The 19,501-nt window shown below is 42.2% G+C and overlaps 1 protein-coding gene across 1 annotated transcript in view; it reads left to right on the top strand.

Annotated features, from left to right (window-relative positions):
• The window catches only part of polq (polymerase (DNA directed), theta), a 91,415-nt gene extending 73,430 nt beyond the window's left edge, over positions 1 to 17,985 (top strand). Inside the window, exons 26-30 of the mRNA XM_060832792.1 lie at positions 118 to 229; positions 604 to 728; positions 8,042 to 8,201; positions 13,478 to 13,593; positions 17,737 to 17,985. Of these exons, the coding sequence (XP_060688775.1) occupies positions 118 to 229; positions 604 to 728; positions 8,042 to 8,201; positions 13,478 to 13,593; positions 17,737 to 17,850 (627 nt within the window). The 3' untranslated portion in view covers positions 17,851 to 17,985. The remainder of the gene's footprint in view (positions 1 to 117; positions 230 to 603; positions 729 to 8,041; positions 8,202 to 13,477; positions 13,594 to 17,736) is intronic.
• Positions 17,986 to 19,501: the final 1,516 nt, after the last annotated feature.

Raw genomic sequence — 19,501 nt, 5'->3', positions numbered from 1 at the left:
TGTGATCAGTGAGAACTCAATCTTCTTTGTGTAAACTTCATTTCTGTTGTGTCCTCTCCTCTGGTGATGTATGCCTCTTCCCTGAACTCTAATTTGCAAGTCTTCTTTCTTCTTCAGATCTGTTATGGGATCATTTATGGGATTGGAGCCAAGTCTCTCGGTGAGCAAATGGGCCTGGATGAGAATGATGCAGGTCGTTACCTAGAAACTTTCAAATCTCGATATACAGGTAAGGAAGCATTCATTAAGATTTTTAGTGATGGTTGGATTTAAAGGAAATATTAAATAAACTACTTTTTTAGTTAATTGAGAAAAGATGGCACAATGGGGAAGGATTAGGTCCCTTCAGGAGAGAAAATAACGTCACTTGTGACTTTTGCAGCTTTCTCTGAGAGAGAAAGCAAAGACAGCCAAGAGATCAAGTCAACTTACTCCACACTGCTGTTCTTTAAGTGATGTGTCAGAGTCAGCAGCTTTGAGAGAAAATTACCAAAGTAATTTGAAACTTTTCTTCAGCTGGAGCATAACTTTGAACAAAAACTTTATTGCATATAGGAGATTTATTTTTAACACTATTTTTAAAACATTGATCATTTTCCACAGGAGTTCGGACATTTCTGCGTGAAACAGTAAAATGTTGTCAGGAAAATGGATTTGTGCAAACAATTCTTGGCCGGAAACGATACCTTCCAGCAATAAAGGATCCCAATCCACATGTTAAAGCACACGTACGTATAACAGTTTATAGACCAGTTCAAAGATAACTAACTTTCAATAAACATACTCCAGATATGGGAAGTTCTGATGCTATGCAGAGCACCAGACCAAAACATTCCATTTTTGTTTGATGTTATAGATCACAGTGTATTTAGTAAGTTGTGTGTTTTAATGAGTTATGCAAAATATTTCCTATTCTGTTTTGCTGATGTTATAGCTTGAATTTTTATGGTGATTTAGATATAGTATGAAATAAAAACAGTATGGAAGTACAATGAGTACCTAGAATGACTAACTTCAAACGACCAGGTGATGTACAACTCGGATTAGGATTACCATTGAAAAGACACATGATAAAATCAGATCAAAATGAAGTGTTGTTCAGAACTAAATCTTCCAGTTATTGCAAGTGTTTAACTTCCCACTTCTGATGTGGATGATGTAGTTGTATCATCTTCAGTTGTTGTGTGCAGTTATTCATTGGTGTCCCTCACATTCTCCACTTGATGGAGAGAAATTCTTTAACATTCTCCAAAGTTAAAAATCTCACAACACCAGGTTATAGTCCAACAGGTTTAATTGGAAGCACACTAGCTTTCGGAGCGACGCTCCTTCATCAGGCTCGATCGTAACACAGAATTTATAGCAAAAATTTGCAGTGTGATGTAACTGAAATTATACATTAAAAAATTGATTGTCTGTTAAGCCTTTCATCTGTTAGAATACAGTGATAGTTTCACTTCTTTCATGTGTAAATCACAAAACCTTTTTTTTTAAAGTTGCATTCTCGGGTTAGCTGCTAACAATGGTGATAGCTAGATAATATGTTGAAGGTGTTCGCCCCCTGTGTTCTCTGTCTATGACCTGGTGTTTAGATTGATTCTAATCTAAAAAGTGAGATAACAGAGTTTTACATAAATTCTTGCAGTTTTTGAGCTCTGAGTTCTACATGAATGTATGCAGTTTTTGAGCAAAGTACAATGTAACTCTGCAAGTACAAATTCACCCCACAAAATATATGTGTGTATGTGGGTCTTTGTCTGTGTGTGTGTGTGTGTGTGTGTCTGTGTGTGTGTGTGTGTGTGTGTATGTGTGTGTCTGGGGTGGGGGTTGTGAGTGTGAGAAAGTGTGTGTGTAGTGAGTGCAGAGTGTCTTAAGTCTGTGAGGGGGTGCATGTTTGAGTGTGGGAGTGTGTGTGTCTATAAGGGTGTGTGTGGGTGTCTGTGTGTACCTGTGTCAGTGTGTGTGTGTGTGTGTAGGAATATCGGTGTGTGTGTGTGTGTAGTGCAATGGTGATCACCTGTAATGTGACATGAACCCAAGGTCCCGGTTGAGGCCCTCCCTATGGGTACCAAACTTAGCTATCAGCCTCTGCTCGGCCACTTTCCTCTGCTGCCTGTCCCGAAGTCCACCTTGGAGGATGGTCACCTGAAGGTCCGAGGCTGAATGTCCTGGACCACTGAAGTGTTCCCCAGCTGGGAGGGAACCCTCCTGTCTGTTGATTGTTGTGCGGAGCCCATTCATCCGTTGTCGTAGCCTTTGCTCGGTTTCCCCAATGTACCATGCCTCCGGGCATCCTTGCCTGCAACGTATAAGATAGACAACGTTGGCTGAGTCACATGAGTACCTGCCATGAACAAGGTGGGAGGTGTTCCCACGCATAATAGTGGTATCTATGTCCACAATCTGACACGTCTTGCAGCGTCCACCGTGACAGGGTTGTATGGAGTTGTCCTGAGAGCCGGCAGTTTGCTACGAACAATGATCTGTTTGAGGTTTGGCGGTTGTTTAAAGGCAAGTAGTGGAGGTGTGGGGAAGGTCTTGGTGAGGTGCTCATCCTTATTGATAATGTGTTGCAGGTCACGAAGAACATGGCATAGTTTTTCAGCCCCTGGGAAATACTGAACAACGAAGGGTACCCTGTCAGTTGCAGCACGTGTCTGTCTCCTGAGGAGGTCATTACGGTTCCTTGCTGTGGCATGTCGGAACTGGCGGTCAATGAGTTGAGCATCGTACCCCATTCTTGTGAGGGCATCCTTGAGTACTTCCAGGTGTCCGTCACGTTCCTCCTCATCTGAGCAGATCCGGTGTATGCGTAGGGCTTGTCCATAGGGAATGGCTGTTTTAATCAGTTTGGGTGGAAGCTGGAGAAGTGTAGCATTGTGAGGTTGTCTGTGGGTTTGTGGTAGAGTATGGTGCTGAGGTGTCCATCCTTGATGGAGACGCACATGTCCAAGAATGAGACAGACAGTCGAGAGTAGTCCATGGTGAATTTGATGGTGGGATGAAACTTGTTGATGTCACTGTGTAGTTTTATCAGTGACTCTCGCCATATGTCCAGAGGAAGAAAATGTCAACAATGCACCTGGTATACAATGTTGGTTGGAGATCCTGCATAGAGAAGAAATCTTGTTCGAAGCTGTGCATAAAAATGTTGGCATATTGGGGTGCAAATTTGGTCCCCATGGCTGTTCCGTGTGTCTGGATGAAGAATTGGTTGTCAAAGGTGAAGACGTAATGATCGAGGATAAAGTGGATGAGTTGTAGGATGGTGTTTGGAGACTGGCAGTTGTTGGTGTTGAGTACTGAGGCTGTTGCTGCGATGCCACCATTGTGGAGCATGCCGGTGTAGAGTGCAGAAACGTCCATTGTGATGAGGAATGTTCCCGGTTCGACTGGTCCGTGGGTGCTGAGTTTCTGTAAGAAATCTGTAATGTCATGACAGAAGCTGGAGATCCCCTGTACAATAGGTTTCAAGATGCCTTCCATGTAGCCAGAGAGATTCTCACATAGGGTCCCATTACCCGACCCGATGGGACGTCCTGGTGTGTTGGCTTTGTGTACCTTTGGAAAGCAGTAGAAGTCGCCTACATGAGAAGTACATGGGATGAGGGCACGTAGGGAACTCTGAAGGACTGGATCCAAAGTTCTGATCAGTGTGTTTAATTCTCGGGGAGCCATTGTCATTCAGAATAGAACAGATTACTGCAAGGAAGTGTACCGACAACTGAACAACCAGGAACACTACAGGCATCTACCAGCTGATCCGACCAAAGAACACACCCGAGAATTAAACGCATGATCAGAACTTTGGATCCAGTCCTTCAGAGTTCCCTACGTGCCCTCATCCCATGTACTTCTCATGTAGGCGACTTCTACTGCCTTCCAAAGGTACACAAAGCCAACACACCGGGACGTCCCATCGTGTTGGGCAATGGGACCCTATGTGAGAATCTCTCTGGCTACGTGGAAGGCATCTTGAAACCTATTGTACAGGGGATCTCCATCTTCTGTCACAACACTACGGATTTCTTACAGAAACTCAGCACCCATGGACCAGTCGAACCGGGAACATTCCTCGTCACAATGGACGTTTCTGCACTCTACACCAGCATCCTCCACAAGGATGGCATCGCGGCAACAGCCTCAGTACTCAACACCAACAACTGCCAATCTCCAAACACCATCCTACAACTCATCCACTTTATCCTCGATCACAACGTCTTCACCTTTGACAACCAGTTCTTCATCTAGACACACGGAACAGCCATGGGGACCAAATTTGCACCCCAATATGCCAACATTTTTATGCACAGGTTCGAACAAGATTTCTTCTCTATGCAGGATCTCCAACCAACATTGTACACCAGGTACGTTGTTGACATTTTCTTCCTCTGGACCCATGGCGAGGAGTCACTGATAAAACTACACAGTGACATCAACAAGTTTCATCCCACCATCAAACTCACCATGGACTACTCTCGACTGTCTGTCTCATTCTTGGACACGTGCGTCTCCATCAAGGACGGACACCTCAGCACCACACTCTACCACAAACCCACAGATGACCTCACAATGCTACACTTCTCCAGCTTCCACCCAAACTGATTAAAACAGCCATTCCCTATGGACAAGCCCTACGCATACACCGGATCTGCTCAGATGAGGAGGAACGTGACAGACACCTGGAGGTACTCAAGGATGCCCTCACAAGAATGGGGTACGATGCCCAACACATCAACCGCCAGCTCTGACATGCCACAGCAAGGAAACATAATGACCTCCTCAGGAGACAGACACGTGCTGCAACCGACAGGGTACCCTTCGTTGTTCAGTATTTCCCAGGGGCTGAAAAATTAAGCCATGTTCTTCGTGACCTGCAACACATTATCAATGAGGATGAGCACCTCACCAAGACCTTCCCCACACCTCCACTGCTTGCCTTTAAACAACCGCCAAACCTCATAGATCATTATTCATAGCAAACTGCCCGGCTCTCAGGACAACTCCATACAACCCTGTCACGGTGGACGCTGCAAGACGTGTCAGATTGTGGACATAGATACCACTGTTACGAGTGGGAACACCTCCCACCTTGTTCATGGCAGGTACTCATGTGACTCAGCCAACGTTGTCTATCTTATACGTTGCAGGCAAGGATGCCCGGAGGCATGGTACATTGGGGAAACCGAGCAAAGGCTACGACAACAGATGAATGGGCTCCGCACAACAATCAACAGACAGGAGAGTTCCCTTCCAGTTGGGGAACACTTCAGTGGTCCAGGACATTCAGCCTCGGACCTTTGGGTGACCATCCTCCAAGGTGGACTTCGGGACAGGCAGCAGAGGAAAGTGGCCGAGCAGAGGCTGATAGCTAAGTTTGTTACCATTAGGGAGGGCCTCAACTGGGACCTTGGGTTCATGTCACATTACAGGTGATCACCATTGCACTACACGCGCACACAGATATTCCTACACACACACACACACACACACACACACAGTTTCTCACACTCACAACCCCCACCCCAGACAGACAGACACACACACACACACACACACACACACACACAGACAAAGACCCACATGCACACATATATTTTGTGGGGTGAATTTGTACTTGCAGAGTTACATTGCACTTTGCTCAAAAACTGCATACATTCATGTAGAGCTCTGAGCTCAAAAACTGCAGGAATTTATGTGAAACTCTTATTTCACTTTTTAGATTAGAATCAATCTAAACATCAGGCCATAGACAGAGAACACAGGGGGCTAACACCTTCAACATATCATCTAGCTATCACCATTGATAGCAGCTAACCCAAGAATGCAACTTTAAAAAAAAGGTTTTGTGATTTATACATAAAAGTAGTGAAACTATCACGGTATTCCAACAGAAGAAAGGCTTAACAGACAATCAAGTTTTCAATGTATAATTTCAGTTACATCACTGCAAATTTTTGTTATAAATTCTATGTTAGGATTGAGCCCTCCACTATCACCTGATGAAGGAGCGTAGCTCTGAAAGCTAGTGTGCTTCCAATTAAACCTGTTGGACTATAACCCGGTGTTGTGTGATTTTTAACTTTGTACACCTCAGTCCAAATCATCTCCAAATCATGTTTAGCATTCTCGTTAGGCCAGTTGAGATCGGGGTAAAATCCTATCCACTGATACCAATTCCCCTTTAGTTAAAACACGGTCTGGTGAAGCTGTCCATGAGAATTGAAAATTGGTTTCTGTTCAATGATACGTTTTGACAGAGTGGTCTGAACCAGCATTGCATCCTCTGGTCACAGTCTCTGGCCAAATGTAGGATTAAATTTGGTTTTAATGTTTCATGTTTGGCTGAATATTTATGAAATGTTATTCTTTGTTACAAATATATTGCGTGTTTGGTGTTGACTGGAATCTAAATTTTGAATCAGGATCCAACCTGAATCTGACATGCTCTATGAAGACAGATCTCCTGCCCAAGTAAATCTTGCTTTGTTTGATAGTGATAATATATCTCATTTAAATTTAGTGCAGTGTCAAATTGATTTTAAAAGTGCTGAGACATTATATTGATTTTTCTAAGTGCTTTTATTTCCCATTTAAGATCGAGATGTGGATTGTTCTTTTCTGAAAATTCCTAGTCTTGCTCCTAATTCACATAGCACTAGCTCATTTAACCTAAGGGATGCAGTGAGAGATGACTGGGGTCTTAAAGGCAGCAGGTAGTTCAGTGATTAGCACTGCTTGTCTCAGAGTGCCAGGGACCTGGGTTCAATTCCACCTTCTGGCGTGTCTGTGAGGGTTTCTTCCAGGTGCTCCAGTTTCCTTCCAGAGTTCAAAGATGTGCAGGGTAGGTGGATCGGCCATGCTAAATTACCCATTGTAGGCTAGGTGGATTATCCATAGGAAATATTGGATTAAAGGGACAGGGGGAGTTGGGGGTTAGTGGTCTGGTTGGGATGGTCTTTGAAGGGTTGGTGTTGGCTCAGTGGGCCTTCTGGCCTGCTCCCACACTGTAGGGGTTTGATGATGAAGTAGATTTAACTTTTCTCCATGGTTCAATATGAATGTCTTTGATTTTTCAAAGATGGTATTGGGTGTACTTGGTACATGGAGCCTGTGTTGTTAATTATCAGTTTAATAGCAGTAGCTGTGGCTGTTTTCACAGTTAGGTGTAAATGAGGCTTTAGCTACGTAAACTTAATTATCACCACAACGTGCTCTGGTTTATTGAACAGGTATTCCTGATTCTAATCGAAATGTTGTTGCTGTGTGAGAAATCCAGTGTTGTTTATAGGTCTATGGATGACACCTTTTTGCAAAAGTGCGCTAGTTATTACAGACATGTCAGGTATGCCCTTTTAAATAAGGACTGTGGTTTCTACAAAAACTGAAATTTACTTTGTTCGTAATTTCTGAATTTCAAGAGGCTAGTTGTGAGTTTGTGGCTATATGTCATATTTAGTAATAAAACTAACTTTTTCAACTTTAAAACTAAGCCATATTTGGCAAATAATACCAAATATTCTTAACTTCCCCCTGGAATGGCCAGCAAGCCACTTAGTTGTAACAGTTGCTAGAAAATTGCAAAAAATGAAATTGGATGCCCACCTGGCATAGACTAGGCACTGGAAACGGCAACAGCAAACACAGCGTTACAGAGTCTGCAAAGCCCCCCCTTACTCATTGTGGGTTTACCTGCAGCACATGGCAGGGTACCACCACCTTCCCCAGGGCAACTAGGGATGGGCAATCAATGCTGGCCCAGCCAGCGATGCCCATGTCCCACAAGAGAACAAAAAATAAATTTAAGTTGCACAGTTGTACAATGTACAGTACAATAATCAGAATCTTATTCTGATTGTCAACAGTTAACAGGGCATCAGCTGGTTGAAACCCAAATTGGAAAGTATCTTTTCATAGTTAGATTTTGTGCACAAATCCAGATGGCCTTTCAATTAGAACCCAACTAATGCTGCCAGTTACCTTGTAGCTAGGTATTGATGCCCACTCACAAATCCTCATTCTGGTCATTCCATCCCAACAGGCTCAACGTCAAGCAGTGAACACCACTGTTCAAGGATCAGCGGCTGATCTGGTAAAAATAGCTACTGTTAATGTTCAGAAACGATTGGAGGAGGCCTTTCCATCTGTTGCTAAATCACATGGTCACTGGAAAAGCAAGCTTCAGGAAGACAAAAATATGGGTTAGAACTTTGCTTTATCTCTTTTTGTCTCCTTCCACCTTCTGTTATTAGATTGCTCACTGCTTCTACTGAGTTTTCTATTATTCCAGTCCCATTATCCAGTGTTACTGGACTGGAGATGACATACTTTGGTGGATCCTGATGACTATGTTCAGACTAGTTTATCCTGATGTGATAAACTCTATTCCCAGAAGGTGCTACAGCAAAACAGCTGTCAGCATTCTTTATCATCACAGCTTTGATTTCAGTTGAGGTCATAATGCAGTTAGAACATAGAACAGTACAGGCCCTTCAGCCCTTGATGTTGCACATCCTTTTATCCTACCCTAATGTCAGACTAACCTACATACCTTTCATTGTACTATCATCCATGTGCCTATCCAAGAGTCACTTAAATGTCTTTGTATCTGACTCTACCATCACTGATGGCAGTGCATTCCATGCACCCACTACTCTCTGTGTAAAGAACCTATCTCTGACATCTCCCCTAAACCTTCCACCAATACCTTAAAATGATGCCCCCTTGTGATCGTCATTTCTGATCTGGGAAAAAGTCTCTGGCCACCCAATCTCTCTATGCCTCTGATTATCTTGTACTCCTCTATCAAGTCACCTCACATTCTTCTTTGCTCCATTGCAAAAAGCCCTCAACATTTCTTCATAAGACACACCCTCCAGTCCAGGCAGAATCCTGTTAAATTTCCTCTGCATCCTCTCTAAAGCTTCCAAGTCCTTCCTATAATGAGGCGACTAGAACAGAACATAATATTCCAAATATGGTCTAACCAGGGCTCGACAGAGCTGCAGCATAACCTCACAGTTCTTAAACTCAATCTCCCTGCTAATGAAAGCTAACACACCATACTCCTCCTCGACAACCCTATCAACATGGTTGGCAACTTTGAGGAATCTATGGGCGTGGACCCTAAGATTCCTCTGTTCCTGCACAGTGCCAACAATCCTGCCTTTAACCCCAGATTCTTTATTCAAATTTGACCTTCCAAAGTGAATCACTTCACACTTTTCCAGGTTGAATTCCATCTGCCACTTATCAGCCCAGTTCTGAGTCCTGTCAATGTCCTATTACAACCTACAACAGCCCTCCTCACTATCTACCACTCCAGCAATCTTTGTGTCATTGGCAAACCTACTAACCTACCCTTCCACTTCTTCATCCAAGTCATTTATAAACATCACAAAGTGCAGAGGTTCCAGAGCCAATCCCTGCGGAACACAAGAGGTCACCAATCTCTAGGCTGAATACTTTTCATCTACTACCACCCTTTTTCTTCTCTGGGCCAGATTGGCAGATTTCCCTGTATCCCATGTCTCCTTACTTTCTGAATGAGCCTACCATGGGGGGTGGGGGGTGGGACTTATCAAACACCTTGCTAAAATCCATATACACCACATCCACTGCTCTACCTTCATCAGTGTGTTTTGTCACATCCTCAAAGAATTCGGTCAGGTTTGTGAGGCATGACCTACCCCTCACAAAGCCATGCTGACTATCTCTAATCAAGCTATGGTTTTCCAAGTAATCATCAATCCTGTCTCTCAGAATCCTTTCCAATACTTTACCCACCACAGATGTGAGGACTGATTGGTTTGTAATTCCTGGGATTATCTGTATTCCCTTTCCTGAACAAGGGAATAACATTTGCCATCCTCCAATCATCTGGCACTACTCCAGTGGATAGTGAGGATGAAAAGATCATCGCCAAAGGCAATCTCTTCCCTCGCTTCATGTAGTAACCTAGGTTATATCCTATCTGGTCCAGGAGATTTATCTGTCCTCATGATTTTCAACATTTTCAGCACATCTTCCTTATTAACATTAACCTGTTTGAGCACATCAGCCTGTTTCACACTGTCCTCAGAAATGTCAAGGCCCCTCTCAGTAGTGAATGCTGAAGCAAAATATTCATTAAGGACCTCCCCTACCTCCTCCGACTCCAGGTGCAAATTCCCTCCACTATCCCTGATCGGCCCTACCCTCCCTCTGGCCATCCTATTGTTCCTCACAAGTATAGAATGTCTTAGGGTTTTCCTTACTCCGAGCTGCTAAAGTATTTTCATGCTGCTTTCTAGCTCTCCTAAGTCTGTTTTTCAGTTCCTTCCTGGCTACCTTGTAGCCCTTTGGAGCCCTGTCTAATCTTTGACTCCTCAATCTTAAGCTTCCTTCTTCCTCTTGACTGAATATTCCACATCTCTTGAAACCCAAAGTTCCTTCACCCTCCCATCCCTTCCTTATCTCAGTGGGACAAATCTATCCAGCACTCGCACTAAGTGCTTCCTAAACAACCTCCGCATTTTGATCGTGCATTTCCCTGAGAACATCTGTTCCCAATTTAGGTGCCCCAGTTCCTGCCTAATGGCATTGTAATCCCCTCCTTCCCCAATTAAATACTTTCCCATACCTTCTATCCCTCTGCATGAGTTTAGTAAAGGTCAGGGAGTTGTGAGCGCTATCACCGAACTGCTCCCAACCAAGGGATCTGATATCTGGCATGGTTTGGTGCAAAGCACCAAATCCAATATGACCTCCCCTCTAGGCAGCCTGTCTACATATTGAGTCAGGAATCCTTCTTAGACACACCTGACAAAAAAAGCTTGATCCAAACTATTTGAACGAAGTAGGTTCCAATCAATATTAGGGAAGTTCAAGTCACCCATGGCAACAACTCTGTTACTTCTGCACCTTTTCAAACTCTGCCTCCCAATCTGCTCCTCCATGTCTCTGTTGCTACTGTGGGTCTGTAGAAAACTCCCAATAAAGTGACTCCTCCTTTCCTGTTTCTGACTTGCCCATACTGACTCTGCAGACAAACCCTCATCGATGATCTCTTTTTCTGTAGCTGTGGTACTATCCCTGATTAGCAATGCTACTCCTCCACCCCTTTTGCCTACCTACTCCCAGTTCCTTTTGAAACATCTAAACCCTGTAACATCCAACAACTATCCAAGACTCCATAATGGCCACAACATCATAGTTCCAGGTAATGATCCATGTTCTGAGTTCATCACCCTTATTCCTGATACTACTTGCATTAAAATAGACACACCTCAACCCATCATGTTGGCTGCACCTTTGCCCTATCAAGTACTTATCCCTCCTGACAGTCTCTCTCCATGTTGTATCTGCCTATTTTACTATCTACTCTATCATCTGATCTTTAACTCAGGTTCCCACCCCCGCCAATCTAGTTTTAAACCCTCCAGAAGAGTTCTAGCAAACCACCTGGGTGCCCCTCCAGTTCAGGTGCAACCCTTCTTCTTGTATAGGTGCCACCTTCCCCAGAAGGTATCCCAGTGATCCACGTATCTGAAACTCTCCCTCCTACACCAGCCCTGCAGCCATGTTTTCATCTGCACTCTCTTTCTGTTCCTAGCCTCACTAGCACGTGGCACCAGTAGCAATCCTGAGATTACTATTCTGCTCGTCCTGCCTTCTTGCTTCCAACCTAATTCCCTATATTCACTTTTTAGTTTCTTCTTCCTTTTCCTAATTATGTCATTGGTACCAATGTGTACCATGACATCTGGCTGCTCAACCTCCTCCTTAAGAGTCCTGTAGACACGGTCCGAGACATCCCTGACCCTGGCACCCGGGAGGCAACATACCATCTGAGAGTCTCGTTCCCACCCTTAGAATTTCCTGTCTGTTCTTCTCAACTGAATCTCCTATCTCTTTCGCTCTCCTATTCTCCCCCCATCCATTCTGAGCCACAGAGCCAGGCCCTGTGCCAGAAACCTGGCTGCTGAGGCTTTCCCCTGGTAGGTAAACCACCCCACCCTCGCCAACAGTATCCAAAATGTTATCCTTATTATTGAGGGAAAGGGCCACAGGGGGTCCCTGCACTGCCTGTTTCCTTTCTCTCTCCTGTCACCCAGCTACCTTTATCCTGTAACTCAGTATGACCACCTCCCTATAACTCCTCTCTATCACCCCCTCAGCCTCCTGAATGATTTGAGTTCATCCAGCTCCAGTTCCCTAACTCAGCCTGTGAAGAGCTGGGGTTTGGTACACATCTCGCAATTCTGGTAAGGCAAATATGTGCCATTCGTATTTTTTACTGCACACCTTTTTATTGCCCCCTGCCCATGGTGTTTTCTACATTGTTAACTACTGCCTAAAGTTGGATGGTAGGACCTTAATTCCTTTGAGTTGGAACTGAACACTTTTTTTATTCAGATTGAATTGATTGAGGGCTACGATCTTCCTGCTCTGAATGTGAATCACCAATTCCATCTGATACAGGCCATCCAAACAACAGGTTAAAAAGAAAACTGAGCTTTAGTTCAGCTGAAGTTGCTAGTGTGATGCTGTGCTGTCATTTCATTATGTGGCAGATCCCCAGCATCAGGTATGAGCCCCTGATTATGGCTCCCGCTGTACTGCAGTAAAGAGACAGCAGAACACTGTCTTTGCAAGGAGACGAGGGGGAAACTGATTTAATTAAAAGCAATTTTCAAGAATTGTATTTTAGATTTATGAAAAGTTTTTTAAATTAGTTAATTAGTTTAAATCTTTATTTTCTATTATAAAATTATTTATTTAATATGCACATAATGTATTATACTGCTTCCATTCACTCCCTTCTAATTCTCCACAGGAGGAACATGACTCTGACAACACTCCCTTTTAAACAGTCACCTGCAGTTCTTACATGAAGCAATTACACCTTTTTTTTTGTTAAATTTAAAGAATAAATAGAATTTCTGGGACTCTAAGGCAACCGTACAATCAGCCAATATTTGGATTTACTTCGTGTTCCAGAGTCTAACAGAATCTTCAGGCTCAAAATATTTTTTTAATTTTTGGAAATTTTACTAACTTATTTAAATTGTTCCACACTAGTTGGTAGGCGATGTGGCTTTGTGCTCAGGAATTAGTAGGTAGGGCCATGGGATAATGGTTATGTATGAGCTAATCTCCCTCAGATCTCTTTGTATATAAATTCACTTGCTTACACCAATGTCACTGATGGAAGGAATGCCTTCGCGTGAACAAAGTGACTCTAGTTCTTGCCTGTGTTCTTTAGCATTAGAAGAAATGATCGGAAATAAAAGTTTTTGCCAGGTGTGTTCTCCCTTGAAATTCAGGTAGAAGTTAGAGTTTAACTCCATCCAATATTATAAATGCATTTAATATGCATCAAACTCTGATAACATTGAGAACTCTGATAAGGTTGAATTGGGATTGTAATCAACTTGAACAAAGTGGTTGGTGGATATGTAATATCAGATTCTTTGATATTTGTCTCCAAATGTAGATATGATTCAAAGGAAAAAACGGCGAGAACTATGCCAGCCAACTTGTGGAGGTTTTTTCATTTTACAGCTACATGATGAACTGCTTTATGAAGTTGCGGAGAATGACATGATACAGGTAGGGAAAGTGAAGAGTTTGTTAATTTAGGTTGTATGATCATTTTTCTCAATGTTCATTTCAGTCTCTATAGATGTAAAAGAACAGAAAATGAGAAAATGGAACACTGAGTTGTGCAATGGATACAAAAGAAAGGATGAAATAATGCATCCATGTGACTCATTAATGGCCTCCTACACAGAGTGCTTTGCTGTTTTAATTTATTTTTAATAATTTGGTAGGACATGTTATGACAGACCTCCTGTCATCAGAGCACCATAAGAGTAGGGTTGGGGAAAACCTCTTCATTTATTTTTGGGATTTCCTCAGAGTACAAAGAAGATAGCAGCTGCTATGGGAACATGACTCAGATATTGGGTTAACTTGCAAAGAGGAGCAGCATTCTCTGTAGGAAAAACACAGCTTGTTTCCATGTTGGATATCATTGAAGTATCTAAAGATAGGATATTAGCCTGAGGAACTCATGAGGTGATACCTGTGGCTGACATGATTGACTTCCAACAACCACAGCCATCATTGTTTGTGCTAGGTATCACTCCTACCAACCCAGTGTCCTGTTTCCCCACCCATTGTGTGCCAGGACCCCTTGATGCCTCACTTGATCAAATGCAGCCTTGATATCAACAGTAGTCACTGTCATCTCACATCTTGAGTTTAAGTCTTTTATCCATAATTGAAAAAAGCTGTAATGAGGTCAGGGACCAAAACCGAGCGTCAATGAGTAGTTTGCATGTGGATGTACGAATTAGAAGCAGGCAAAGGCCACTACTCCCTCACATCTGCTTGATCATTCAATAAGGTCACAGTTAATCTGATTACTCCACGTGCCTGCCTATCCCAAAACGTTTTCATCCTCTTGCCAATCAGGATGCGATCATCCTCTGCTGTAAAATATTCAAAAATTCTCTTCCCTTGAAACAGAGTTCCAAGGACTCTGTGCCCTTTGTGAGAAAAGAAAAATGCCTTGTCTGACGTAAATGACTGATCCACAGCTCTAAATTCTCATACAAGAGGAAACATCCTTTCCACATGCACCGTCAAGATTCCTTCAGATCTTCTATGCTTTAATCCAGTTATCTCATTGTATTCTGAAGCCCAGTGGTTATAAGCCTAGCCTATTAAACCTCTTCTGATTAGACAACCTACCCATTTCAGATGCTAGTTCAGAAAAGGTTTAGTTGACTGCTTCCGACTCATTCACATCCTACCTTAAATAAGAAATGTAGTATACAACTCCCAAAGTCTTCTCACCAATGCCCTGTATAACTGACACCAAACCTATTCAATGCTCCTTTCAATAAACGGTAATATCATATTAATTATTAACCTTCCTAGATAGCACAAATCCTCCAACCCTGTCAACATCCTTGTAAGTCTTTTCTGAACCCTTTCAAGTTTCACAACATCTTTCCGATAGGAAGGAGACCAGAATTGCACACAATATTCCAACAGTGGCCTAACCCAATGTCCTGTACAGCCGTAACATGACTTCCCAACTCCTGTAATCAATACTGTGAGACCAATAAAGGAAAGCATACCAAACGCCTTCTTCACTATCCTATCTACATGCGATTCCACTTTCAAGGAGCTGTGAACCTGCACTCCAAAATCTCTTTGTTCAACAATACTCCCTAGGACCTTACCATTAAGTGTATAAGTCCTGCTAAGATTTACTTTCCCAAAATGCAGCACCTTGCATTTATATGAACTAAACTCCATCTGCCACTTCTCAGCCCATTGGCTGATCTGATCAAGATCCTGTTGTAATCTGAGGTAACCTTCTTGGCTGTCCACTACACCTCCAATTTTGGTGTCATCTGCAAACTTACTAACTATACCTCTTATGCTCACGTCCAAATCATTTATATAAATGACAAAATGTAGAGGACCTAGCACCGATCCTTGTGGCACTCCACTGGTCACAGGCCTCCAGTCTGAAAAACAACCCTCTACCACTACCCTCTGTCTTCTACCTTTGACCCAGTTCTGTATTTAAGTGGCTAGTTCTCCCTATATTCCGTGAGATCTAACCTTGCTAACCATGGGGAACCTTGTCGAATGCCTTACTGAAGTCCATAAAGATCACATCTTCCACTCTGCCCTCATCAATCCTCTTTGTGACTTCAAATAACTCAATCAAGTTTGTGAGACATGATTTCCCACGCACAAAGCCATGTTGACTATCCCTAATCAGTCCTTGCCTTTCCAAATACATGTAAGTCCTGTCCCTCATGATTCCTCCAACAACTTACCCACCACAGACATCAGGCTCACTGGTCTATAGTTCCCTGATTTCTGGCTGCTTGACTGTTGAACTGATGAAAAAGGAAGTGAGGACTGCAGATGCTGGAGATCAGAGTTGTGTGTGTGCTGCTGGAAAATCTCAGCAGTTCAGGCAGCATCTGAGGAGCAAGAGAATCAATGTTTTGTGCATAAGTCCTTCCTGATGAAGGGCTTGTGCACGAAGTTTCAAATCTCCTGCTGCTCAGATGCTGCCTGACCTGCTGTGCTTTTCCAGCACCACACACACAACTCTGTTGAACTGATGTACTGGGCTCCCCATTGTTAATGATGGAGATATTTGTAGAGCCTCTTCCTCTGGCGGATTGTTTAATGTTGTGCTTTTGTCAATTCATTTGTTTCTCAGAATATGAAATTAGAAATCACAACTTATATTTATTTAAATTGGATAAGTTTTATTTTTCTTTATATATTCAAATCAATTAATAGAGATTTTTTTTCCAGCCACACGTAAAATGGGCTCTGTGGCTGAGAGCATCTCGGTGGGCTGTGCTGTTTTGGCATTTGTTCTAGGATTGGCCAATGTCAGATACAAACCATGAAGATATTGTCCTATTCTGGTGAGGCAATTAATTTTCTCGTTGTTGTGGTTCTGTTCGCCGAGCTGGGAGTTTTTGTTGCAAACGTTTCGTCCCCTTTCTAGGTGACATCTTCAGTGCTTGGGAGCCTCCTGTGAAGCGCTTCTGTGCTGATTCCTCCGGCATTTATACTGGTTTGAATCTGCTGCTTCCGGTTGTCAGTTGCTGTCCGCTGCAGTGGCCGGTATATAGGGTCTAGGTCGATGTGTCTGTTGATAGAATTTGTGGATGAGTGCCATGACTCTAGGAATTCCCTGACTGTTCTCTGTTTGGCTTGCCCTATAATAGTGGTGTTGTCTCAATCGAATTCATGTTGTTTGTCATCTGAGTGTATGGCTACTAAGGATAGCTGGTCGTGTCGTTCCGTGGCTAGTTGGTGTTCATGAATGCGGGTTGTTAGCTGTCTTGCTGTTTGTCCTATGCAGTGTTTTGTGCAGTCCTTGCATGGGATTTTGTACACTACGTTGGTTTTGCTCATGCAGGGTATCGGATCCTTTGTCCTGGTGAGTTGTTGTCTGAGAGTGGCTGTTGGTTTGTGTGCTGTAATGAGTCCTAGTGGTCGCAGCAGTCTGGCTGCCAGTTCAGAAACACTCCTGATGTATGGGAGTGTGGCCAGTCCTTTGGGTTGGGGCATGTCCTCATTTCGTTGTCTTTCCCTTAGGCATCTGTTGCTGAAATTGCGCGGGTATCCATTTTTGGTGAATACTTTGTATAGGTGTTCTTCTTCCTCTTTTTGTAGTTCGGGTGTGTTGCAGTGTGTTGTGGCCCTTTTGAATAATGTCCTGATGCAACTTCGTTTGTGTGTGTTACGGTGGTTGCTTTCATAGTTCAGGACTTGGTCTGTGTGTGTGGCTTTTCTGTATACCTTTGTGGTGAATTAATGCCAGAGGAATCAGCACAGAAGCGCTTCACAGGAGGCTCCCAAGCACTGAGGATATCACCTAGAAAGGGGACGAAACGTTTGCAACAAAAACTCCCAGCACAACAACGAGCACCCGAGCTACAAATCTTCTCACAAACTTTGAATTAATTTTCTCATTTAGATGTCATCAGGTCAGCAGTTTAAACTGGATCAATCTTAATTCAATTTAAGTTCTTCTTAAGTTTCATCACCTATGCTGCAGAATACTCCAATAAATTACGTCATTGTTGTTTTTCTGTTTAAAGTTTTGCTTATTGGTGTAGAGAATACAGCCCTCTAAACATTGTTAATTAAGGCGATCAGATTTTCTGTTCAGTTTTCTCATTCTCTGCCTTTCCTCAGATTGCTCAGATTCTGAAAAATGAAATGGAAAACACCATGAAGCTGCTGGTGAAACTTTGTGTTAAAATAAAGATTGGTCCCAGTTGGGGGAGCCTTCAAGATTTGGACCTGTAGTGAAGAACTTGCCAAATTTGTGTATTTATTTTGGAGCGTTGGACACATGGCTTATGATTGGTGCTATTTAATATTCAGCGTAGAAAATAAGAGAGTTACATATGGGTTTACTTTGAATGTGAATACCTTGTTAAATAAATCAAAGCTGAATCATTCAGCTCAGTCAATTGCTGATAATTAAGTCAAATAATATTAATCAAGTTAACCAAAATATTTTATCACTGTGAATTGCTGAATGCTTTACAAAAACGCATCTATTTATTTGTACAAAATTCAATGAAATTGAATACAGTATTCCTGGATGAATTCAGTGGAGACTGTTTAACAGGGAGGTTCTAAAAGAAAAGTCATTTCTATGCCAGGAAATAGTTGAATGTCCCAGCTCTTTGTCTTGGCTTCATGTCATTTAATTAATGCAAAGTAACTTTCAAAGAGACAGACATTTTAAATAATCTACAGAGTATATAGTGGTGTCTCACATCTATTCAATTACCAGTTTTTCACTTTTATAACTATGTACAGAATGAGAGCTTTGAATAAATGTGATTTGTCTCAATTTCTTTGTGGGAGAGTGAATCTGCTACACAATATCACGGAAACACCACCATTGCTGCTTTATACTTGGAGTTATGCTTTTGATTATAAAGTGAACTGATTAACTAGTTTTATCCTCTTTGGGTGGATAATTATTGCATTGTAATTAACTCCAACAATTGATGTGATTAATTGGTAAAACTCATACCAAGGAGCTGAGAGTTACTTTGGTATAGGAATGTCAGTGACTCTAAAAGCAGTCAAAGTATCAGACACCTTTCCTCTGCTCGAGTGTGGATATTTTAAATTGCTTGTATATTTATTTATTGCCACCCATTAAATGGTAGTAAGAAGCTCAGCTTGTAGTGATCAGACTGTGTTCAAGATGAAAGTTGTGTAATTATGAATTGACGAATTTAGATTAAGTGGAACACATTATTTATTGTACAATTGAAATGTCTGTGCTCAGCCTCTTTGGCGGCATCTATGGTGAGAAAGTGTTAATATTTCAGGATGATGAAAGATCATCATCCAGAATTGTTAACTATTTTTATCTCCAAGGATATGGACAGACCTGAGTAGTTAAAATTTTTTGTTGTCATTTCAGATTTCCAACCTTTGCATTATTTTAATTTGACATTGTTGAATTATCTGTAGCTGTTAACATAACATTGTTACTATGACTCAGATCTGTTTAAGGTGACATATTCCTTTGTATATATTTTATCTTTTTTCAAATAAAGATTATCTTTAAATATGGAAAATCAGTTTTGTGAATAGCATTTAAAAACAACTAATCTCTTATGATAAGTTGAAAGCGTTTCTTCTAACAGCTGTAAATTTTGTCAAACTAGACAAAATATTTTAGTAAACAAGACATTTTGTCCAATATTGGAAAATAAGGCAGGTCAAGTGACTAAGATGGCAATGGGGGAGCACTTTGGTGCCAGTGATAATAATTCTATTCGTTTTAAAATAGTTATGGAAAAAGATAGACCCGATATTAAGGTTAAAGTTCTAATTTGGATTAAGGCCAATTTTGACGCTTTTACACGAGAACTTTCAAAAGTTGATTGGGAGAGGCTATTCGCAGTGAAAGGGACATTGCAAAGTGAGA

This window comes from Hemiscyllium ocellatum, chromosome 12 (assembly GCF_020745735.1).
Source record: "Hemiscyllium ocellatum isolate sHemOce1 chromosome 12, sHemOce1.pat.X.cur, whole genome shotgun sequence".
Lineage (NCBI taxonomy): Eukaryota > Metazoa > Chordata > Chondrichthyes > Orectolobiformes > Hemiscylliidae > Hemiscyllium > Hemiscyllium ocellatum.
Note: the sequence above shows the minus strand (reverse complement) of the source record. Positions and strands in the feature narration are given on the sequence as shown.